The 26,435-nt window shown below is 34.9% G+C and overlaps 2 protein-coding genes across 3 annotated transcripts in view; both read right to left on the bottom strand.

Moving 5' to 3' along the window:
- Ascc3 (activating signal cointegrator 1 complex subunit 3) overlaps nt 1-26,435 on the bottom strand; it is a 252,501-nt gene that overhangs the window by 144,921 nt on the left and 81,145 nt on the right. For both annotated transcript variants that reach the window (XM_040733169.1, XM_040733170.1), the window contains exons 12-14: nt 22,118-22,294; nt 19,595-19,666; nt 5,379-5,513 (exon numbers count right to left, since the gene is read on the bottom strand). In XM_040733169.1, the coding sequence (XP_040589103.1) occupies nt 5,379-5,513; nt 19,595-19,666; nt 22,118-22,294 (384 nt within the window). The remainder of the gene's footprint in view (nt 1-5,378; nt 5,514-19,594; nt 19,667-22,117; nt 22,295-26,435) is intronic.
- On the bottom strand, nt 7,129-8,158 carry LOC106021156 (keratin, type I cytoskeletal 18-like). Its single transcript, XM_040733171.1, has one exon. The coding sequence runs from the start codon at nt 8,068-8,070 to the stop codon at nt 7,726-7,728; it is 345 nt and encodes a 114-aa protein (XP_040589105.1). The 5' UTR covers nt 8,071-8,158; the 3' UTR covers nt 7,129-7,725.

The following is a 26,435-nucleotide window of genomic DNA, read 5'->3' as shown; positions in this document are numbered from 1 at the left end:
CAATTTGTCTTTACATTTCAGTCCCTTTGACTCGGTGTCTCCCATTTTCGTGAGTGTGTTATCTTTCTGATGTAAGGCCTTTTTCATTCAATAGCATTTGCTGTCTTTTGCTTTGACCACTCAACTGGCACATCATAACTTAAATGTCACCTCAGTGACAAACCATTCTCTAGGTAAGATGCCTCAAATTTATTTTTTAGAACTGTATTACCTTTTATATTTATTAATCTATTATTCAAATAAATTATATAGATGATCATGTAATCTTTTGTCACTCGTAAAAGACCACAGAGGTACTTTTTCTTCCTAAAAACATTTTCATTGATACTTAAAGGAAAAAAATATTAATCAGCACAAAATCTATGCTTTCTATAACTTTTGTATTACAAAGAGTAGTAGAAGAAAAAAAGATTTGGATATATGAAGGTTTAAGGTTATAATGTGCCATACATTCTTGGTCCTCTGTGTTTCCAAGACTGATGCAGGTACTTGCATTGACAATTGTGGCTTCTTTGCTGATTTATGTCATGATGATTAAATCTTCAAAAGTTCTAGTGGCAGCTCTAGACTTTGCAACTAGCACTTTTCGTACTATCCTGGATAGTACGAATAAATTTGTAAAAAAAAATACTAACTTCTAAAATGCGTTTTGAAGGGTAGGAACAAAAGTTTTACCAATAGTAATTAACAAAAGAAATACAATGGTACCTACTAGGATTTTTACAAAGGAATCTCATTTACTAGAAGTGAGCCATATGATAGAATACAATAAAATGAATACCAAAGTCACAAGAATTTCCCTACCTACATGAAAATGAACCCAATTCTAATATAATCTGGTCTTTTAACAATCATCAACGTACCACACTTCAAACAGAGAGAGTATAAAGACTGAGACAGAAGAATTCAACCTCCATATTCTTTTCCATAGCCCTAGTTCTCTAGGCACCTTATACTTCAAGGAGAAAAGAACACCCATCTGCAAATACTCTCACAGCTTTTTCCATTACCCATGGCCTCTTTCTTCTCTTTGGAATGCCTTTTATTGTCCACCTACCAAAATCCAAAACTAGTTGCTTACTCTGTTCCTCTTGTTTGCAATGAACTGCTTACTGTTTCTTAAAATGTCATTTACCACATTTTGCTTGATATCCAAACATATAGTTATTTATTTCTAAATTGTATGTGAAATTACCAGTGTCACAAAGGCAGAAGCCCCACCCATGTCAGTCACTAATCATTTGCAGTGGTACTTGAGAGGTGATCAACAGAATTAGAGTTGGTGTCAATTTACTTAAAATTGAACATTTTCTAATGCAGTATAAAACAGTTACTATCTTCTATTATTTATTTATTTAGTATGTATGAGACTTTTGGTTGCATATATGTATGTGTCCCACGTACATGCCTGGTGCCCCAAGAGGCCAGAACAGGGCATAATTCCCTAGAACCGGAGTTGCAAATGTTTGCAAACCACCATGTGGGTACTGGGAACCACTCTTAACCACAGAATCATTTCTTTAACCCCTAAAGTCATTATTCCTCTTAAAGCAAATCTTAAGAGAATAGTTGTTCATACTTTCCTTAAAAAACCCCAAACAATTGTAAACATGTAAAGCCTGTATGTTTCTTAATGGTGAACGTGAAATAAAAATCTTGGTGCAGACTAATGCTTTATCTCTAGAATCCCCACATTTAGGATGTTAGACTTAATGGCTATATATATAAAACATAAAAGAAAGATTCCTAAAATACACTATAACTAATTTTAAAACATTGAATCTGTCAGTGCTTCAGAAAATCTATGAGTATATCAAATCTTCAAATTATCTTCATAATATTTAAAGTTTTTATTTTTATTTTTAATTGATTATATGTGTTTGTATCTGGATGCTGGGGGACTTCCAGAAGAAGTATTGGGTCCTCCAGAACAAGAGTTACAGGTAGTTGTGAACAACCTAATGTAGGTAAGTAGGAACCAAACTCTGGTCTGCAAGAGCAGCCAGTGTTCTCAATTTGCAAAGTCATTTTACTTGAGTTAAAAAATATAATCTGTTAATTTTACCTAGCCACATTTTCCCCTCCAAAGCTTGTAAGTCTGTTTATTTCTGTTTTTTCTCATTCTCTTGCTAGGAATGTCATGTTTGGTTTGTTACTGAATTAGCAAGTGCATATATCAGTACAAATACTCTGCTACAGCTGCTATTACTATTTGCCCAATTGCTTACTGTTTTAGAGTTGATCATTTTTGTGGCTCTGTTTTTTTTTTAATTTAAATCCTATTGCATGCATCATCCTTTTAAGGAATTACACTTTTCTTCTTTTCTTTCAACGCATTCATTTTATGTTGGGTGAAGCAATATTATTACTTCATTTTAAACAAATAACTCAAGGTATACATTGTTTTGCCAGAGAGCATTACATACAGAGGGTGAGCTAAATTAAATTCCAGATTTACTTAGATTCAAAGCCTTTATTCTATATGGGATTACTGTCAAGGTTCCAAAAACCCACCTAAGCAGTCGGTGATTTTTTTAAAGTAATATTTTATAAATTTATCTTTAAAAGTACTAAAAGCAAGAACCCCCCTTTCATATCTTTCTACATGGCTGTAATGAACACATTAACTGGCATCACCAAAAAGGACGTTGATACTTGCCAAGAAAACCATCTGAGAAGATAATATTTTGCACATGCATAAAGCAAGGACTCGGGTAAAGGGAGTTACTTTATAGTCTACAAGTTTTACTAGCCAGAAATGAAAAGAAAAGAAATTCTAGTTTTACGTGGCCAGAGTGACACATGAATGATGATGCAAAAACATAAACAAAGCCATTAATACTCTCACACAGCTTCTGATAAAGTTCAGTCAACTCCAGTTGCCATTACTTCACAGAAGACTAAGGGAACAAGTAGTTTATTCATAGATTGAGATATTAACGTCATAAAATTATCCTTTAAATTAGCTTTCAGGTGCATGTTACTCTAATTTGTTCACTACAACTTTCTAGCTAGCATATTTTTTAGGGTTCTTCATAGGATGGGTCATTTTCAGCTAGAAGAAATGTTTGGTAAGCTGTGATGGTTTGAAATAAAACTTCCTGTTGACTGCAAAATCTATATCTCTCAGCTCCAGCACTCCATCTGCCTGCATGCTGTCATGGTCCCCTTCATGATTATAATGGAATGAACCTCTAAAACTTTAAGTGAGCTACCCTCAATTAAATGTTTTCTTTACAGGAGTGGCCATGATCATGGTGTTTCTTCACACCAATAGTAAACCCTAAGAATATGGTATATGTACAAAAACAAAACAAAAAAACCGGACTCAGATCAAAGACCATAAGAGTAACTCTGTACAGAAGTGTGTGGTGATGTATTATTTATCATTTATTAAAGCTTGCAGTGGCATCTTGCCTTGCCAGTGAACTTGTAGTGGTGGTCACACCCTTTGGGTATGGTTTGAGGTGCAGAGGTGACCTGTTATAAGGGAGAGGAGGGGCTGCTTCCAGTTCTCCCAATCAAAGAGAGCATTATAAAAACTGAAATAGTCATGTAAAATAAATCATTAGGAAGTACTTTTAAGGAGCTGAAGAGATGGCTCAGCAATTATGAGTACTACTGCTCATCCAGGACTCAGGTTTAATACTTTGCACAAAAATGGTAGATTTTAAGTATTTGTACCCAACACCCTATTCTGGCCTCTGTGGGGACTCATGTAGGTGGTTCAGAGCTACACATACAAGAAAAAACATAAACTAAATTACTTTTTTGTTTGTTTGTTTTTTGAGACAGTGTCTGTCTACATAGTCTGGGCTGTCCAGGAACTATGTAGATCAAGGTGTCCTTAACCCTGCCTCTGCATCCTGAGTTCTGGAAATAAAGGTGTGTGCCACTATCCCCAGCTCCTAAATTAATGTTTAAAAAATGCCTTTCTAGGTAAGTCACGAACTACAAGAAACCTAATGGTTACGGAATCATTGTGGCAAAGGAGAGATAAGGGGAGTGGGCCCAGTCATAGCGGGAGCAAGAGAGAGGACGAGCAAAAACCAAAGACGGGAGGGCACATGGGTCACAGGTAAAGTATGCTCCCAGCTTCAGGGGGGGGTCTTTAAAATTCAGTATAATGATATCAGTCAAATTAAACAATTAAAGTGAAAATAGGACTAAAGACATAGAAAAAGTAATTTTAGGGCACCTGCTACTGAACAAATATATGAAGAGCTATGAACAGAGGTATACAGAATAATGCTCCAGGACAATGTTCCTTTTAAAGAAATAATAAATAAAAGCATTTATTCTTACCAAAAAATCAACTAACAATTGGGATAGTGTAAAAATAATAGGTACCACAAAAATATTTAAAATTATAATAAAAAATGACTAGGAATTTCACATCTACTCACCTGTATCTATTTACATGAATGAACAGGTATCTGGGAATAAATAACTACATGGTGTAGAAGAATTTCTTCCAGACATGCCATTTCAAAGAAGAGAAAAACTACAAGCCTCCATTACTAGGCATGAAGACTTGATACATTAAAGGCAGGAAAGAATGCCTGGCTCTAGAATGCACTTCATAAATGCTGAGACGTATTTTAACTATTAAATAGAGAGTGTAAATTATCTATAAGAGAAACAGCTGTGAGGATTGAGAGGCGGGAAATAACCAAAAGTCCAGGGTGGCTCAAGTCTTGGCTTTCAAACATCATAGAGTTGATTTTTATTTCTAAGAAATAAAACAAGACTGATGAATACAAAGTTGACTTTTCAAGGAGTCTTACAAATTAATGATTGATAAATAACTCGAAAAAAAAAAAACAGAAACCACAAAGTAAATGCTATATAATAGGTTGTTTGTTTTGGTTTGGTTTTTTGAGACAGGGTTTCTCTGTGGCTTTGAAGGCTGTCCTGGAACAGCTCTTGTAGGCCAGGCTTGTCTCCAACTCACAGAGATGCACCTGCCTCTGCCTCCCAAGTGTTGGGATTAAAGGTGTGCACCACCACTGCCCAGCTTAGCTATATTTTAAAAGGTAGAAATAAACAGTTCAGTTATATCTGTCAATGGTAATGTTAAGTGGCTTTATCATTCATTTAGACCCTTTAGAAGATCAGTAGAGGAGACCCTGTGTTAAAATGAAAAAATCTTTAATTGAAGGGGATGAGTCAGAACAAAAAACATGCATGAAAATATCCCAATGAAGCCTTTACTTTATATGTTAACTTAATAAAAAACATTTAAAAAGATTAAGTCACAAAAGTTAATAAATATATAAACTTCTTAGAATCTACAACTGTTGATCTTCCATTGAGACCTGCGTAGTAGGCACATCATGTGTATTTGTTTCTGTGTTCTTCAGGTCACTGGTACTCACCTGTTTTAATGCATGTCCATACTCTGGTCCTTGGGTAGGTAGAAAGTAGGAAATCTGGCCACTATTTTTTGCTCTTTCTATTAGAGACATGGCTGTCCTTACAGTGGCATTGCGAGCATGTACAAATACCATAACCTAAAATGATGGAAAACAGGTTATTTAACATTTCAGTTCTTTACATTAAAACTTAACACTAGCTTAGAAATCATTACATAAAAATGATTACTAAAGTTTCAACAGAAAATCTACGATTTCTGAAGTAGCCAACATTTAAAGAAATACAGGATAAAGGCAAAGAAAATTTAGCAACATGACTTATTTGTTATAGATGTATGAACTGATTTACATGCTAATGAGTGTATTTATGAAACTTGGAGCACAGTTTGTACAATTCTGTGATGAAAATATGATTCATTTTGCTTTTATTCACCTTATATAAAATTGGAAAAAACCATCTGTCTATATGAAAAATTGATATGATTTGTATCATAGTCTCATCCCTCCTTATTTTTCCATTCTTCACTTTTCATATGGGAATGTTTATGATTACATTCCCGAGTTATAACTTACTTTTTTATTTTTACAAATATGCATGGGTGAGATTTGCTTGGAAGTAGGAAATCTAGACATGGACTTTTGAGCAATTCTGCAATGGTTAAACATTCCTTAGGGGGCCTACAGTAGGAGTGCTGTATAACATTCCACAAAGGCCTAAGAGTTATAGGATCAGTCTACAGCTACTATCCCATGGTAACTAACTGGGAAAGGTGGGGCCAAAGGAGTTGTTAGGTCACAGACAAGCGCATACCCTCACAGGAGAAAGTAGGACTCTGGTCCCATCCCTTTTCATTTTGCTTTCCAGTCAACATGAAGTGAACAACTTTGACTTAGTATCCACTCCCCACCAAGATGCTTTTCCACCTTACCATAGCATCAGAAATAGACATATCTACTAAACATAGATCATATATACATAAATAACCATGCCTACCAAAATATATACTAAAATCACAAAAATTTAAATTTAAAACTTCCTGTTTTAAATTTGATTACCTTGAATGTTTTGGTAATAGAAATGGAACAGTAGCAGAAAACCAAGAGACTCTATGGGATTGTGATTAAAATTCGCACTGCAGAAAAATTTCTTAAGAATCGTAACAAAATTGAAATAACAGAAATAATTTAATAACTAATAATCTTTCAGGGTACCACAAAAAGATAAACACAGCATCTAGAGCAATTCTGAATTTTCTCGGAGGGAAGAAGAAAAATCTTTCCCCATGACTTCAGAGGAAAGATTATCAGCATTGTGAGTTAACAGGAAAAAGTTAACCCAAATCTGTTAGTTCTTGAAAATATGACATCCATTTTTATCTATGTATGCATACAAAATACTAATATCTTACTTAATTAGTATAGCCTCAAGATGGCTTTTCTTATTAGCAAGTATTTTATAATATGACCACATGCCTATTCTCCAGGATTCAAATGCTCTATTATGAAAAAGTAACTGAACACATAACATAATGAAAAACAAAACGTGACTCAAATCATTACATAATTTTGGTATGACTTAATATGAGTTTTCACTGCAGCCAAGAGAATTATTAGTTACAATTTATTTTTATTAATGAACCTATAATATCTTATTCAGTAAAATATACTCCTTTTCTTATAAGCATTTTCTAGAGGCTTCAACAGAAATCATTATAAGGTTTGGGTCTATATGAACATATTTTTATGGCTTGTTAATTTGGTTTATTATTATTATTATTAACCATCATTATTATTTTATCCAGTGGCCTCTCAACTTTTATTGGTCTCTTAGTCCCAGGGGTACCCTCCTTTTTAGCCTCACTACTTCAAAATGCTAGTCCCACTGGTCTAGGAGACCACTTTGCCAGCTTCAACCTTACAGGTGGTTGTCTTCTGGATAGTTTGCATGGACTTGCTGTAGCTCAGGGAATAGAGACTCGAGTCTTCCCCATCTGCCAGAATGCAGCAGTAAGTGGCAATATCAGCTTAAAGCTTGACTTTGATAATCAGCAAGGTTTTGTATTCCTGGGTCTTTTGTATTACTGAGTGTGGCACTGCCTCTCTGCCTAGGTTTATACCAGCTCTGACTCCAGGCAGAGAAGGACCCCACTTAGTTACTTCATCTGTCTATTGTATCAGGCCCCTAGATCCCCACAAATGTTCTCCAAGTTGACCTTCTGCCTTTTCACGGAGTCTGGATAAATCTACATGGCCTGGAAGGTGTGTCTATGCTCTAAGAGTGTGATATCTTTGTCTATGATTTCAGCAGGTAGGTGGAGACTACTATGGTGCTCTCCTTAATCTGCTTGGATCAGTACTTTTTCAGTTCCTCGTGGTTCTTTCGAGCCAGCTCCTCATACTGAGCCCAGATGTCTGCCATGGTCTTGCTGAGTCTTGAGATCTGGGGGGTATCTGTTTCAACTGCCAATCCAGAACTGGCAAACTGGGATTCTAGTCTTTTGTATTCCTCCTCATGGTTTTTCTTCATGAATAGGAGTTTCTCCTTCAGGGCTTCAATTTCTTTCTGTAGCTGTAGCCTTGTGATAATTGTATCATCAATCATTGTTTGGGGTCTATGGATATTACTCTCCATAAACTGGTGCACGGCCAATTCTGTTTCAAAGCTGACTCCAAAGTCATCAGCAAAAATTGGCATAATCAGGAATGCTAATTTTAATTGTTCATAACTATTTCACAGATTCAACGAAGAAACATTTTTGAAATATTTGGCAATGTAAACTGACTTGCCTAATTTTTATTTGAGATTTATCTAAACAACATAAAGTGAAAAGAATTAAATTCTGGTCTTCGTAATGAAGATTCTTGAGGTCTGAACTAGCTTTACTTTCCACTCTTCAAATACTATCTGATAAACTTGCTTTAACAAATTCAATAACAAAATAGCATGATAACGTTCCATTAATAAATCATTTGTGTTTCAGTCCCCCCCCCCACAAGCTTGGTATTTTTCAGATAGAGAAAGAATACAAAATCCTACCTTTATAAGAAAAGTTCAACTGATAGTCTACATGGTACCACCAAAAGACACAAGCTACTAACTCTATAACAGTTAACCAGACAACACCTTTAAAACATACTTTTAAATCCTTTTCTCAATTGAGAATTTCATACAATGTAGTTTGATCGTATTCATAGCTCTCTTGACTCTGTCCAGATTCATCCCAACTCTCCATCCTCCTTATCTTCTTTCTTTAAAACTGAGTATGTGTTCCACAAATATTCTCAGAAGCAGAGACTTCCCTGGAAAAGGGTTGACCAGGCAGGGGCCATAGCCCTACCTGGTGGTGGCATCTTTGAGAACATTGGAAAATTCCAAGTTAGTTATGGAAGAAACTCTTCTAATGAAGAGTTTCAAAACTGTATTGAAGGTATTTTTTAACATAAATAATCAAATAATCATATTTAATGTTTTACTCCTTTCTAAGAACCTTTTTGTTTGTTTGTTTTATTTTGTTTTTCGAGACAGCTTTCTCTGTAGCTTTGAGGCCTATTCTGGCACTAGCTCTGTAGATCAGGCTGACCTCGAACTCGGAGAGATGCTTGCCTCTGCCTCCCGAGTGCTGGGATTAAAGGCATGTGCCACCAACACCTGGCCTAAGAACCTATTTTAAAAATATTTGGGGACTGGAGAGAAGGCTGAGCAGTTACCCAGGCACTATTTCCAGCAACCACATAGCAGTTTACAACCACCTATCTTCAATTCCAGTTTCAGGGATCTGACACCCCCTCATGGACTCCACAGGTACCATGCAAGCATGAATAAACAAATCCTTTAAAAGAGTCTTATTTTGCAGAAAAGGTTAATTTTAACTTCAAGGAAAAGAAGAAGATGATCCTACTGTACAAAGAAAATAAGTGAAGGATGAAAGATTTATATGGACATGTCAAAGGGACAGATAAGTCAGTCTGAAGTGGTCCCTATCAGCAAAACGTGGTCACTAGTTTTGCACTGGCTATCTGAAAGCTAGAGTCATCTTAGAGAAATGAATCTTAACTGAGAAAATGCTTCCTTAAGTTTAGTCAGCAGGCAAGAATGGAGAACAGTTTTCCTTTCCTTTCCTTTCCTTTCCTTTGTTCTTTTTTTTAATTGAGACAGAGTTTCTATGTATTGCTTCAGAGACTGTCCTGGAACTTGTTCTGTAGAAAAGACTGGACTTGAACTCGGAGATTCACCTGTCTCTGCCTCTCAAGTGCTGGGGATAAAGCGTTGGACAACCAGCACTAGGTGAGAACATTTTCTTAATTAGTGATTGATATGGAAGGTCAGTCCTTTGTGGGTGGGACCACCCTGGGCTGGTGGTCCTGGTTCTGTAAGAAAGCAGCCTGAGGAAGTCATGGGGAGCCAGTAAGCAGCACTCCTCCTTTGCCTCTGCATCAGCTCCTGCCTCCAGGTTCCTGCCCTGTTTGAGTTCCTATCATTCAATGAATAGTAATATGGAAGCAAACACCAAATAAACTCACTCTTCTCTGAGTTGCTTTTGGTCATGGTGCTTTATCAAAGCAGTAATAGACAAGTTTAAAAATGAATTAAAACACTCTTTTAAAACAAGGTAAGACTCTGACTCCATAAAGTTACAATTTGAGAAACTGGGAAAAAGAAGCTATCTCTCATACATATTAGAATTAAAGGAGCAACAAGTTAGGAAACCAGCAGAAATCCTAAAGGCCGTTGGTGGAAACTTAACTGTGGCACCTTATGTACTGAGTCACAAAGTATTAATATAAGAGCTCAATTGCTGGTCACAAAGGATAAAATAATAACTTTTCAAAGAATCCGTTTAATAAACCAGGCATTGAAAGCAATAAGCAGCAATACTCGAAAATTCTAGTAACATATGTCTCAAACATGAGAACTGCCTATGAGAAACACGAAGAGGGCCAGAACAGGAGTAGGAAGAACAGTCATGAAATTGCCTATGAGAAACTAAGCTCAACCAAGCATGGATTCCATGATACTTTTCTCAAAATGCAAAATATGAATTTAATCTTAAGAAAGGTCATTAAACCTAGGTTGAGTCGTCCTATAAAATATTATGTAATAGAAAATGTAGAAGTCACGTATTAGGTAGATTTGATTAGAACCCACATAGACAAGGTTTGCACCAGTTTCATCAAAATAAAATTTTGTTTTATTTTGATTTTTCTTCCTAAACTTAGACAGAACATTTTTTTATTTGATCTTTAAGTTTAAAACTTAAAGTAGACAGATACAAAGAGCTGAGCTAGTGTAGTAATGATTCATACTAGGGGGAAAAAAATCAATGTTTTCTCAAGAGTCAAGTGCAAAGTTTAAAATGTAACTAATAAATTAATAATTAAAATGTAACTGTTATAAATTTTCATGACACACTAGAAATTACTTTTACATTGGTGATATTCTCTTAACCTTCATATTAGCTAAATATTGAACTCGGCTCTAAACCACATTTGACCCGATGAAAGGCATTTGACCCAAATGGAAAGCTAATGTGCTTCCAAGGTCTTCACCATAAAAGTCTATAAGTGATGGCTAACTTAATTCTGTAATGAAGAAATGAATATCTCAATCCCTTGTGTGCCTTACTTTTAGACATGAATAGCACTTATTTAAGAGAAGTATATGTAATAAATTATAAACTATTTTAAATATTGCTTGCATAAGACAGAAAATAAAATGATCATAATGCTAATACAGAAAAAATACAGATCCCATAAGTATTAAAACCTCTAAAGCAAATTTCAATTTTGTGTAAGACTAAACAGAAGTAGAGATGAGATGGAGTTCAGGAGTAGAGGTATAGGAGATATTTTCTTCAGACTTCCTTACAGTCTAAAACTATACTTCCTTTTTAAGTGCCTTCTTTTGTAGTAAAGATGAAGGAATACTATCTTTAATATTCAAATGTCATCAGAATTTGTTTTGATTGTATATGAATAAACTTGAGAAACAACGTTACTAAACAAGGACTCAAGTGTTAGCTCAGTCAGCTGTACAGGAGGAGAGTCTGCCTAAGCTCTGATCTCTGGCACACATGTAAAAAGTCTGGTATGGCTACATATTTCTATAATCCCAGTTTGGGGTAGGAAGTAATGTGATGGGAGATGTCCATATATATATATGTTTCTCTTATTGGTTGATGAATAAAACAATGTTTGGCCAATAGCCAGGAGAGGCAGAAAGACAGAGAAGAGGAGATGAGGAGAATTCTGGGAAAAGCAGGCTTGGAGGCACCAAAGGAGACACCATTGAGGGATTGGGAAGATAGGACGTGCCAGGTGTTCTCCTGCAAGATAAGGCCATGTAGAAATACACAGATTAGTAGTTATGGATCAATAATTAAGACAGAGCTAGCCAGCAAGAAGCCTTAGCCATTTGGCCAACAGTTTTATAAATAATATAAGTCTCTCTGTGTTCATTTGGGGGTGGAGTGGTGGGACCTGGCAAGACAAAAATCTACAGCTATAGTAATGGCTTGATCCCTGGACAGGAAGACTAGCCAAATCTGTAGCTCAAGGTCTCAAAAAATACTGTGGAAAACAACTGAGAAAGAAACCTGATGTCAACCTTTGTGGTACAGGAACACAGACAAGAACACGCAAACACACACAAATACCCCCCCCAATCATTATCTTCAGACAGAAAGTTCATCTAATTATTAGTCAATTTTAGGAGATGTTTTAAAATTTGAAATAAAAACAATAAGGAAAAGAAAATAAGATACACGTATAGCATAACTAAAGATTGGTGTTTAGTTTTAGGAAGGTTTAGGTTCTTTGGGTCCTCTTTAACCAAATGTTTTCCTTCATCAATTGGGAGGTTGGTTTTTGAATAAGAAGCTACTAAATAAGGATATGGTTTTCTTTTGAAAGTTTGATATGAAAAGTTCACCTATTAAACATAATTGCAGAAAGTTCCTAATTTGTCATCCTATTATTTTAACAAAGTTTGTATAAGAAGAAAATATCAGTAGAACTAAGGCATCAATTATTTTCCCATTCTGCAAGCTACACAGGAGGAAGGGAACTATTAACAGGAATGATAAAGCTGTACTTGCATTTGGCAACACAAAGATAAGCTTACAAATGAGACGTCTCATTAGTTTGAGCAGATGGATCAAAATTAAAGGCTGAATCGCCAACTTTTAATTTCCCAGTAGCCAAGAAGAGCTTGAAGTCTTGCAGAGTGGGAATGTTGAAAATCAACAGGAAAAGGTTTTCTCCATCTGTCAGTACACATGCCTGAGTGGAACACAACTGCCTCCTACCGTTGTCAATGCTTTCAAGGCAAAGTTACACATAAAGTCTATTAAGTACATGAATACACATGTTCAGATGACTGTGGTCCTAAAACTCATAGAATAGCATGGACAGAGAATATCAGCATGGCTCCTGAACAAGGGAATTCTCCATTCTAATTTACTCATAGAATAGCATGGACAGAGAATATCAGCATGGCTCCTGAACAAGGGAATTCTCCATTCTAATTTACTCTAAACAGAAAAATTTAAGAGGAAAATGTTAATTATTTAGTAGGAAAATCTCTTTGTTGCCTAAGAATCATCAATATATTTTTTTAGCCTGACTCCATTAAAACCTTTTTAATACTGAACTGAAAAGTAACTGTTCTAATAATAAAATCAAAATATTGGGGGGAACCAAGTCAGGGAGAAATTCAGAATACCAGACAACCTCATAGAAAAGAAACAAAGCCTGGAGGTTTTAGTTCTTTTGGTCTGTTTGTTTGTTGCTATTATTTTAAGCTAGAAAATGAGGAGACATGAAATACAGCCAGGAGACGTTAGTTATCTCTTGGACCAGAAATGACTGGTTTATTTATTACTCCTGCATACTAACTGATAAATTATATTTAAAGGGAAAAAACCAGAACTAAAATTTAGATGTTTCCTACTAACAAAGAAAAGTGTATCCATAGAATATGTTAGCTGACTGTTCAATGATAACATTCAGTTACATAAGTCAAAGTTCCAGGAGCAAATCTTACTGATCCATAAATAAATCCACAAGTCTATAATTTATTATGCTTATATACACAATAAAATATTTAGGTAAAAAGTCTTTTAGAAAAAAATCACATAGGTAAAACTTTTTTATCAGCAGAGGTGATTAGAATTCTTTAGATAAGGCTAAAATGCTGAGCTACAGGCTCTTCATTTTTCTCAGACAGATGTATTTAAAATTAGCATTTGGAACATCATACAAAGAAAGTTTGTTACAGGAGAGAAACTAACCTTAACCTTAATCGTTAGCGAAAAACACAATTCTGCAACTCTGCTGCAGTGGAGTTCTTGATGACCAGATATAACACTGCAGCATAGTTAAGGCGACTTAATATGACTTGGTAAAGAAAAAAAACCTTCCAGGACTGAAAAGCTCCTAGAAAGAAATTCCTACACATGTCTCAAATACTAAAATGACAAACTAAATATTGTAACAGAGTCAAGGACTGCTAAACGTATAGAAATCGTTAACTCTAGCTTCCAAAAAATAAAAATCCAACCAACAAACAAACAAAAGGAAAACAAACAAGCAAAAGCAAAACAAAACGAAACAAAGGCCAAAAAACAAAAACCCCATGACACCTTGCTTTCCAAATACCCACGGTACAATTGTCAGTGCTAGAGGCATTCAACAGAATGTTGTCATGTCTCAAGATAAATTATCACAGAATAACTTACAGACACAAGAATAAGAGACAAATGCTTCTAAAAGGTGAATGCTTTCTCCATAAGCATTCACACACTATAGAAAACACAAAGAAATGAAAAGAATGGAGCTCTCAAAGTATGCTACAAAAGAACTATTAGCTGTATTATCACTGGTTTAATGTAAGAACTGACAATCTTCCAAGGAGAAGACTTTGAAATACTACCAACACTGAAGGCAAATGTCAACCAGAGAAGTACCAAAGAATTCCTGTTTCCAGTCTTCCCCATAGCACTAAGAGCATTCTGTCTACCACAACAAGAAAATCCATCACAATTAAACTGCACTCATGACAAAGTTCAGGAAGATGTCAATACATGTGCCCCACAGCTAATCTTACTAAATAGAAACCATCCTACTAAAAAAAAATTTCTAAAAGAACACTGTACAAATGACCCTAAAAACAATATTTAGATTAAAGATTTTTAGGCAGAAAATTCATTTTTAATGTTGTTATTTCTATTTATGGTACTTTAATATTTTTGAAAAAAATACAATAAATTAAAAAGATCAGGAAAAATTACAGGGAATTTAAGGGCATGAGATGCATTACAGACCAACAGAGTTAGCTTCTGTAGGGAAAAAGTAGTGATTATTTTAACTCCTCTTTGAGTGGGTTCACACATGACTGTGTGTGTGTGTGTGTGTGTGTGTGTGTGTGTGTGTGTGTGTGTGTGTGTATACCAAAGGACCACAAGGCACATTGAAACAAGAAAGCTGGAGGAAGCATTTTTGTAATTCAAAGTAAGTGCACATCCAAAACAAACCCTAAAATTATGGTGAGGGAAAAACCTTTGTTAATCAAGAAAAAAATTCACTATCAAAACTCCACTTTGCCTTATATGCCATAAAATTGAAAAAAAAATTGAGGTGGCAAGCATATTATGTCACCTTACATCAAACTACACTGCCAATATCATTTAGAAGTAATACCATTAGTTTTCTGGATCTTTTAAGCTCTCGGGTCTGTTGTGAGCACAAAATGTTTCTATTTATTTGGAGAACACATTGTCCTTCCTGTATAACAAGATGACAGAATGTGATTTGTTATGATTCTGTTTTAGGGAATGAACTAAGGAAAAATTTAAGTAGGAAAGCAACAACTAAGTAAACAGAAATACAATAAATCATTAAGCAAAATCTTTAATAACAGAAAGCTGAAAACATTTATAACCCTTAGCAATTGGAAGAATTAATAATGCTATTATGATTATAATTAATAGCTGTGACAAATAATCTTCCTAGCCAAACTGCGTAGAGTTAGAATCACCTCAATGCAAACACCTGGGAATATCTGAGTGTGACTGCAGAGATGTTTGCATTCCAATGAGCTATGGTTCTCTAAACAGAAGTTGAGAAATGGAAAAGTCAGAACGTCTCCTTTCTGTTTCCAGGTTGGTAACAGGTTGGTAATCCCACAGCCATCCCTATGATGACATTATTTCTGTATGACTGTATTTCTTTGAGCTATGAGACAAAATATGTCCTTGTATCATTCTCATGCAGTTTTCAGACAGGTAACTCACATAATAATAATGTAGAATGTTATCAATATTCTTTGGGCTGCCTTTTTGTCTTGTTGACTGTGTGTGTCCTTTTCCTTACAGAAGCTTCACCATTTCAAGTGGTCCCGTTATTTCATTGTTGATCTCAGTGTCTGTACTACTGGTGTTATGTTCAGGAAGCGGTCACATGTACCAATTTGTTCAAGGGTACCTCCTACTTTTCTCTTCTAAGAGGTTCAGTGTGGCTGGATTTATGTTGAGGTCTTTGATCCATCTGGACTTAAGATTTGTGCATGGTGATAGACATGGATCTATCTGCATTCTACATGCCAATATCCAGTTATGCCAGATGCTATCTTTTTTCCATTGTATAATTTTAGCTTCTGTGTGGAAAACCCGGTGTTTGTAGGTGTGTTGATTAATACCAGGGTGTTCAATTTGATTCCATTGGTCTACCTGTCTGTTTTTGTGCCAATACCAGGGTGTTTTCAGTACTATAGTTCTATAATACAGCTTGCTTGAAGTGTGGGATGGTGATGCCTCCAGACGTTGCTTTGTTGAATAGGGTTGTCTTGGCTATCCTGGGCCTTTTGTTTTTCCATATAAAGTTGAGAATTGTTCTTTCAAGGTCTGTGAAGAATTGTTCTGGGATTTTAATGGGGATTGCATTAAATCTGTATATTGCTTTCAGTAAAATTGCCATTTTTACTACGTTGATCCTACCTATCCAAGAGCATGGGAGATCTTTCCATTTTCTGGTGTCTTCTTTAATTCCTTTCTTTAAAGACTCAAAGTTCTTGCTATACAGGTCTTTCACTTGTTTGGTTAGTGTTGCCCCAAGGTATTTTATGTTGTTTGTGGTAATTGTAAAGGGTGATGTTTCTCTGAGTTCTTTCTCACCCTTTTATTGTCTATATATAGTAGAACTACTGACTTTTTTGAGTTGATCTTGTATCCTGCCATTTTGCTGAAGGTGTTTATCAGCTGTAAGACTTCCCTGGTAGAGTTTTTTGGGTCACTTGTGAAAACTATCATATCATCTGCAAATAATGAACGTTTGCTTTCTTCCTTTCCAATTTCTATTTCCTTATCTCCTTTTGTTGTCTTAATGCTCTAGCTAGAACATCGAGTACAATATTGAAGAGGTATGGAGAGAAGCCTTGTCTTGTTCCTATTTTAAAGGAATTGACTTGAGTGTCCCTCCATTCAATTTGATGTTGGCTGTTGGTTTGATGTATATAGCTTTTATTATATTTAGGTATGTTCCTATTATCCCAGATGTCTCCAAGACTTTTATCTGTGGCTCTTCAACAGCAACTACACTTACAGAGAACATTTTCAGCTACACCCAGGCACAAAAAGTCAACTTCGATTTTACACATTCATGAAGGACTGGCAGGCATGGCTGTCATGAAATGAACACCAAAGGTGGATAGGTAATCCTGACTTCTATGGAGACACATTGGCTCCTAATAATGTGTGAAAACTATGCCAAATGAAAAATTCCTAGACTCCTCCAAAGTAGAAAATTTTTGAAATTTTATTCAACAATAGAAGAGACAACTGTTACTTTTCCTAACATGAGACTACATTTTAATTTTAAAAGAAATATTCTGAATACTGAATATGATCATATTGTAAATTAGCATTAATACCTGAAGAACCATAAATATCATGGTAATAACCATAACCTTGGAAAAATGAATGGCTTATAGCCAATGGCCTTAAAATGGCGGTGGTACTGGCAATTAAAGCATTACTTAGATTACTTAGAACTTACAACTGCGTATGTTTTATATGCATATTTGCATATTGGCATATGTAATTATCCATCTCACTAAAAAAGAATAAAGCAAACATTGTACTTTTTGAACCCCATATAGTAGTCTGTTCCAATAAGAACCACCCCAGCTTTCCATAATAATGTAGGAAGCGCAATCAGCCTCATTTCATAATGACTTGTTGATAGGGGATATCCTTCTGTATATATATTTCACTTATTGGTTGATGAAATAAAAACCGATTGGTCAATAGCCAGACAGGAAGTATAGTAGAGGCTATGAGACAGGTAGAATTCTGAGGAAGGAAGGCAGGGAGAGAGGCCGCCAGGAAGGGACACTACATAGAGACCAGGAAAATAGGATGTACCCAGCATAATCTGGTAAAATAACGCCATGTAGAAATACATAGATTACTATTTACGGGATAATAATTAAAACAGAACTAGCCAGTAAGAAGCCCTATTCATGAGCGAACAGTTTATAAGTTAATATAAGTTTTTGTGTGTTTATTTGGGGCTAATCTGTTGCTAGACCAGGCTGGAAAGAAACTTCAGTTACAACTTGTGAATTCCATATCCAAGGTTTTTGTGTCATACATTTAACAAACTGCTTAAAAGACACATTTTTAACAACTGCAACCTTCCCCTACCTCACAAAAGAACCTTCCATCTGCAGTGAATACATAAAGCCTTTCTGCCTCAGCCTTACTCTTTAAAAAACAACATAGCAGAACAATTACTTGCACAGTTTATCATGCAACAAATATTGCAAGAAATCTAAAGAAAATTTAAAAGGTGTGGGAAGATATCCACAAGTTAGAGGCAAATAGCCATGCCATTTTAAGTGAAAGTCTAGAAAATCTCTTGATTCCAGTATTTCTTGCGGTGGGTGTCTGGAAGCAGGCATGCAAGGATGTAAAGGAGAGAGTGTATCAATGATCTGGCCAGTAAGTGCTACCTACGGTAGAAAAAGGAAACATTACCTTGATTTCTTTAATTCTAGGGCAACGGAAGGTTCTATTGATTTGATCTGATAAAAGACTAAATAAAAGCAACTTGGGGAGGTAAGGGTATATCTGGAAGGTTCAGACTGACAGTCCATCACTAAGGAAAGTTGGAGCAGAAAGTAAGGCAGAAACGATAGTGGAAGAATGCTCATTCTCTGGCTTGTTCATTAGCTCATGTATACTGTATATTTCACAGTAACATAGTTATATTTTTAAAAAATCTTTAAACCTTTTGGTTTAAAATGGAATATACCACCTGTTGATGAAGGTTCTTTTGTGTTGGAAAAACAGACAAACACAAGTAAAAGCCTGCATGTAAAATTCAACTAATACATACCTCTAAATAGATGGAGACCCAGAAGACCCAATACATAATGACAAGAGCACAACCAATATATTACTTTTTTGAACAGGATCTCATTTTCCTCTGTCAACTATGCATAACAGTAAGCACCTCATAAGCTGCTGAGAGAATTTAATAAATGTAAAATGATGCTATCATTTTCAAGTATTAATTAAGAGCTAGAAAAAGTATTAATTTAAAATAATCAGTGACTCTTGGTTTTCCAATTAAAAGTAGTACTGATAATTAAAATTTTATAGCTAAAAATAGAGAACTGAGGATGCAGTTCAGTCAGTGGAGTGGCTCATTTGATCCTGGGATAGATCCCAAGAATGGTGACACCTTGCCTATGATTCATCACTTGTGAGATACAGGGAAGGAGATCAGCAATGCAACATTATCCTTGGCTACATGACATCTTGTCTCAAAACAGTACAAAGCAAAATAGACCAATAAGTAAAAATAAATAAGGAATGAGAACACCAAAACAGACTACGATAAAACAATGAAGCAAGCATTCTTTAGACCAACAGCATCTATTAAGAAAGGCAGAAAAACAAATTTCGAAAGCCTTTTTTTTTAAAAAAAAAAAAAGTAACATTTTTCAAGGGTGTATACTGGTTGGCATCTATCCCTTTTTTCAAGTCCAGATAAGTTTTAATTTTCTTATACACAGCAACAGCAATACTACTCAGCTTTGGGATAAAAGGATTGTTTGGTACACAAAAGTATATTTTCTTTTTGCAATAGACCAATACTACTTGAGAAAATCACAACCAGTCAAAACACTTTTTCTAGGAAAAAATTTAAATTCGGTGTACCTGGTGTCCAGCCTTTACTTGTTTCCAAACGCTTTCATAGCATACTTCATCCATGTTATTCAATTGTTGCATCTTAAAGATTTTAAAACAGGAAAATTATGAAAAGTGACAATGAAAAACTTTCAAACTACAAATAAAATTGTGTTAATTATATTACAATGCCTTTCAGGCTAATTAGAAAACAGAAGCAACAAATGAGACATAGAACAAACAAAATAAAATAAAAATGCAGATAAAGTACCACAACCATAGTTTCAGAGTATAAAGAATGTTGACGGTGGAAAAGTTAGTGACTTTGTGCATGATAGAGCAGCTAGCTATAGATAGGTAAGAATACATTTTAAGTTCTCTGCTTTCCCTGAAGAACCTCATTCCTAAGGCTATTTTTTTACTGTCTCATTCCATGAACCACACAGCTTTCATGTATGTCTGAAATTCAAAGAAAACAGGTTGTATGACAAAGACTAGTCTAAGGAAAGAAATTAATTCACTACTTCAATGGTGTTGACTTTAAAACATGGAAAACTTATGACTGACACTCTGTGGCTAAATGTAGGACGAGATGATCAGAGGGTAAAGAGTCTCATCAGTGATTTGAAAATCTCTTCTATTCCCAAGCTAAATCCTAGTATTTTCAGTGTACTATGGATTGGGTTCATTTCAAATTGGAAATACCATCTTAATAACAACTGGGTCATATCTTGAGGATCTGCATGGAACTCTCAGTGCCTGTTTATGAAACAACCTAACAACACCCTGGTGAAATCTTCACACTAACTATGTATTTAAATTAATATAAAACTAGTAGGTCCTAGTAATATAAAAATCTGTAACTGTAACAAACATAATTTACTAGTCATACTATAATATGTAAATTCCTTTAATTGCCAAATTTCTAAATCTTTAAAATACTCTTTAGTTTTTCATCCAACATTTGTTCAAGGAGTATACTGCTAGCATAATGCTATGAAAAGCACTTTGAATTTAATTAACTTTAAGCACTTTATCAATCTGAATAATATACTGAAAGAAAAAAGATTTAAGATGGATTTCATGCATTTGAAATATTTAAATAACATCTCAGTGACTATAATTTGCTATAATTTAAGCTGCAAGTCTAGAAAAAAAACTAGGAAACATGTCTCCATTCATCTGAATGATACCTTGAAATGAACTAAGTAATAAATAATATATTTAAAAAATGATGGGAAAACAAATAGCAAGTATTGATAATATACCCAAAAATCACTTGAAGTAAATGATGAAAGCTAAATATACATGTCACAGTTACTATCATAACATAAACTATTCTTTTTCTTTTCTATTAATCTAAAAAGGGTCCCTACAATTAGAAAGATATCTCACTGAGATTTTCTTTGGCATGTGTATAAGGGTGTGGGTAGTGTGCAGGTTATCATGTTCATTTGTGTGTGTGTGCATTTGTGTGTATGTTCATATAGAAATATGAGGTTTATGTTAGGTATCTTCCTAGACTACTTTCCCCTGTATATACTGAGGCAGGGTCTCCCACTTGAAACCAGGGTTCACACATGTGGTTAGTATAGCTAGTCAGCTAGTATGCTATCACCAGTCTCTGTCTCCTTTGTGACTGAATTACAGGCAAGAATCTAGGCTTACCTGGCTTTTATGTCGGTGTTGGACACTATCTCACAGAAAGACCTTTACCCACTGAGCCATGTGATCAGCCCTAACACCTCACCTTCCCACCATGGAGCTGCTGCACATTATTTGTTGCAATAACAATACCTGAGTATTGGAGACTGCTCTCAGCACTGATGTCAACAATGCTGTAACTCCAGCTTCAGGGTAATATAACAACTCAGGCCTCCTCAGGCACGGGCATTCACATGCACATAATTAAATACTATAAAAAACATTTACTGAGTGTTCTTCTAACATTCCAACAATATGAGGCAAAAAAAGCTGAATGTAATTAATGAAATGCCATGTATGACATATTATGCTTATGCAGTCTGTTCTCTAAAGAAAAGAGGTAGTACCATTAAAGGAATGACTTTTTAAATCACTGTATAGAAATATTCTTTATACTATATACTTTATACTATATACATAGTTAATATAATTAAAATATATTTTCTTAAGTACAACTCTTCCTCATTTGTTGTTACCATGAAATTACTTTTCAATTACATCTGAAAGCCTTATTCCTTATTCTAAATGAACATATCAATATATATATAAATGATCTGGTTCATTTTTATTATTTTACAATAAATAAAAAATAAAATTAAAATAACTTTGTGAAACTTTTAACAGGTGAGAATACAAAACATATGCTTAAAATACTGCAAACTCCCACAAGATCGTTCTTGTAGGAAGACTTCTACTATCAACACTGAGAAATGTGACTGATTTTGTTTGAAAAAATACTTGTATGTTATGGAAGTGATGCTTGGTAGTATTTAATCCCAGTTAATTACTCAACAGTAAAACAACAAAAACAAATTTTCTCAAAGTATAACTGTCAAAACAAGATCTTACCTTATTTGCACTTTTAATACCTAAAAATGTCTGTCCAAGAGGTACTGGTCGAAAACGGCCATCAAAATAAAAAAGTCCAATGTAGGGGTTAACATGCAAAAATGTAGCAACATCAAGGTAGTTGGGTAAGGTTGCAGACAATCCAAGAATTCTTATCATACTCTGTGTGGATTCAACCTGTATGGGCAATTTCAATTTGAAGTCAGTTACTTAATTACAATAAATATAAGATTTATATAAATTAACCAAAAGAACTACCATGTATCCTATCCATATGAGCTGCTAAAAACTATAGTACAGCAAATTGATGTGACGTCAGAAGTCAACAGAGGGTCTTTTCATCTAAAACTGTAGACATCATGTGTAGGACATGGATATGTGACTCAGTGTTATAATGCTTGCCTAGCATGTATAAGCACATGTGTTTAATCCCCTACATGTGCGCGCGCGCACACACACACACACACACACACTATATATATATATATATATATATATATATATATTCATCTCCTATCATTAAAACTTACAGAATTGATATTAAATAGCTGCAAAAGCTCTATAACAATGAGAAAATAAAATAAATTTCAAATACTGGGGCTGAAAACTTAGTACCCTAGCAAAGGGCTGACCTGGTATGCACTAGGACTCAGGTTTCATTGTTGGTATTGTGAAAACAAATAAATAAAATTCCCCAAACTCAAAATTTTAAAAAAAGGCCAAACTCTGATTATATTGTAATATGTGTAAAACAATATATAGGATAAAAAATTAAAATACATCACAATATGGCTATGATGTTGTTATCAAAGTAAGAGTCTTGGAGATTCAATGAAATAAGCAAAGCATGCCATTGTGAATAACTTCATGGTTCCAGAACGAATCAGTCACCCACACTGGGTGATTGCACACTCCATGGTAATTAGCTGATACAGCACTGAGTATGGTACAGGTCCACCCATGTAGAGACTACTTGAAACATAATGTCAGAACCAAAACCAGACGGAGTTGGGTAGAAATTATTGCACATATCTACAGAGAAAAAAAATATTAATTGGGTTTCACTACAGGAAACTTATATAAAACAGCAAGAACCCAAATCAAATGTGACCCAAATTAAAGCATTACAAATAATGGGAAGCAATCACACAGAGTGACAAAATACGTATTGCTGAATACTACAAAAACCTATTTTTTCAAATTCTTCATCTTTACCCCAGGAACTAGGGAATTAACTTTTGGAGGGGATAGGTGGGGAAAGTACTGATAATATAACCCAAGGCTTTCCACAACGAATTTTAAGATTACTATCTCATAAAGTTTAAGTCTGGACAGTCAGTCTTCTCATTGAAAACAGTAAAGAAGCAATATTAATGTTGTTAAATACAACACTTTATACTTTCTTATGTATCTATCTTATCTCCCCATGATGTGAACTGTGCTGTGAATGTACTTTCTAATCTATCATGTAATTTCTAAGCATGAACAGAAGCAACACTGAGCTGACATAACTTCCTACATCGTTCACATTACCAGTAGTCATCGTTGCATATGATATGAAACACTACCATCTACTGGGAACATTTGGTAACCGCAAGGAACAAACAGGAATGTGCTTTTCAATACAAATAGTAAGGAGCACTTCATTAGCACTTTGGTAACATATGAGACTCAAAGATATATTTAGAAATATAGAAAATAAAGATGAGTTGTAGTTAGTTGTATAAACTGCTAAAAACATGCCAAGTGTAAGCTAAGTGAACATAGACAATAAGTATAATTTACTATAAGACATTTCATACAGCAGTCTGCAAAACAAACTCCTTTATTTCAGACGCCCCTATTAGCATGTAGAAAACAGAATGACAATTTTAAATGTACAAGAAGTATGTGACATGTTCAAAAGAACAGCATATTTTTAATAAGTATTTGCACACAGTGCCCAAGAATGAAGTAGCTGCATAACTGGCATTTGGAATTTTAATTACACATGGGAAAAACCCACATTTCACCTCAGTTAAGTTTACTTATACCTAGAATACAGGGTTGATGTGCTGTAAATAGGGAAAAATAAATTAGTTTCAATAGACTAGAACCCACAGTAGCTGACAGATTTTGTAGAGCACTTTAGTAAGTTTTAATATCTAGCTAAGAAATCTGGAAAATTTTCTTAGGAGTACAAATGAGTCCTAAGAAAGTGTGAGAAATAAATGAATACTGGTAACATTATAAAGATGACAACGGAAGTGTGAAATATGTTATATGCTAATATGTTCTCTGAAACAAACTACATGTAGTAAAACAACACACATGATGTAGCATACACAGACACAGGAAGAACTGACAGCAATACCACTTTCCACTTCCTGCTGCTGTGGGAAGCTAAGATCAGGCTAGTTAAACTCCTCATGAACACATAACCACACTCCTCTAATAAATGTGTGGATATTTGCTTCATCTCTACACTTGTACAATTGCAAGAAAGCCCTTATGTGTGGAAAGGATTAGCTTGATGAACTGGACTGTCAAGGTGGCTCACTGCAAATAAGTGTGACTGTAAGGATTCGGCATCATGGCTCCCAGAAAAAGTTGCCAATTCTATTATATCAAGGCATAAAGTGAAAAAAAAAATCAGGAGTAAACACATTCTGATTGATGTAAACTCTGGAGCAGAGAACAGGGGGAGCAGAAGAAGAGATGTTGTGGAGAGAGCAGCAGTTACAGACCTTTCATGTTTATTCTGTGTCACAACTACATTGAAGTTATGTAATTTGTAATATCTGATTTTATAAATCACATTGAACATTATAGTCTTTTTACTTTATGTGGGTGTACTAATGTGTGTCCATCTATATACTGACATTGTAAAATGTGACACATAAATATTCCTCTAATTCCATCTTCAGTGTAAAAAACCATATTTGAGCTTCCTCTAACTGTTCTCCTGGACATGTGCCTCACTCTATGCCTGGTTAAAGCCAAAACATATATGAGAACTTTATTTTATTTACCACTAAATGCATAGTACTTGAAAGTGTTTAGCAAGTACACGGTTGGAGTTTAATAAAGTTCATTAAATGAAACAATGAATGAATGTGAAAATACATTACACACTTTTTCTTCCCATAAAGTTAGCTTGTATTCCACAAATGGAACAGATTGCTGTTCCATGACAAATGTAACATGGTAATTTTGAAGTTCAGTTCATGTGGCTTCACCTCACTAATTTTTTTTAAGCCTGCAAAGGAGAAATGTTGGAGAAATGGTATGCAATTTATCAAATCATTTCTTGTACTGCAGAACATTTGGGCTATTCCCAAACTAGTTTTTAAAAGAGTGTCAATGAGTACAGGAATGAGTATGTATTTGAGTTTATGCTATTGTTTGTTTCCAGATTAGGCAGATACTTTCAAATTATATTATTCTCCTTCATTCTGAGAATCTGACAGAAAAACAGATTTACATTCATTTCAGGCATATTCTCTGTATTTCACAACATTTTAATTCTACATTTCATTTTTATTAAAATAAATCTTGTTTTAAAGATATTGTTCTTATAATTTTATGATATCTGTGACATATAAATATTAGATATTGACTTTATGTGTTACAAGTACTGTCTGTGTTTTGTAATGTGTAGTCTTCCCACCAGCCACCTGGGCCCTGCCGCAGTTAGTCACTTGGGTCCTGCTGCTGTCTCAGACCCCAAATAACACACAGGACGTGATATTCATTATAAGCTATTGGCTGTTTGCTTGGTTTCTCACTGGCTAGCTCTGACTTAAGTATTTAACCCATAATTGCTAATCTAAGTATTTCCATGTGGTCTACTTGTACCAGAGGAAGGGTCTGGGCATGTCAGTTCTCCTGCATCCTACATCACGACTAACTGTGCCTTTCTTTCCCAGAATCATCCTCGACTCCTAGTCTTGCCTATCTTGCTTCCCTATTGGCCAACAGTGCTTTATTCAACAACCAATAAATTAAGCATATATATAGGACTTCCCCCATCAGTATATGGTTATTTTTATTTTAACTTTGGATAGTTGTATCTTTAGTGGTCAGAATATTGTATCATTTTTATCTAATTTCTATATAGGTTTCTTTTATAAGTTTTGCAGTTTTGCAAGATACTAAGATTGCCACTTCAAAATCACTAAAGCACAAAAAAATAACAATTTTTTAGAAAACTTGCTTTTTTTCCTTGCAACAGACAGAAACCATCACAGAAAACCAAAACCAACCAAAATGCAGAGTTGTGGAGTCCAGTTCCAATGGATACATCTGTACCACAACTCCTCCACCTAAGACTCAAGGA

This window comes from Mesocricetus auratus, unplaced genomic scaffold (assembly GCF_017639785.1).
Source record: "Mesocricetus auratus isolate SY011 unplaced genomic scaffold, BCM_Maur_2.0 Super-Scaffold_100029, whole genome shotgun sequence".
NCBI lineage: Eukaryota > Metazoa > Chordata > Mammalia > Rodentia > Cricetidae > Mesocricetus > Mesocricetus auratus.
Note: the sequence above shows the minus strand (reverse complement) of the source record. Positions and strands in the feature narration are given on the sequence as shown.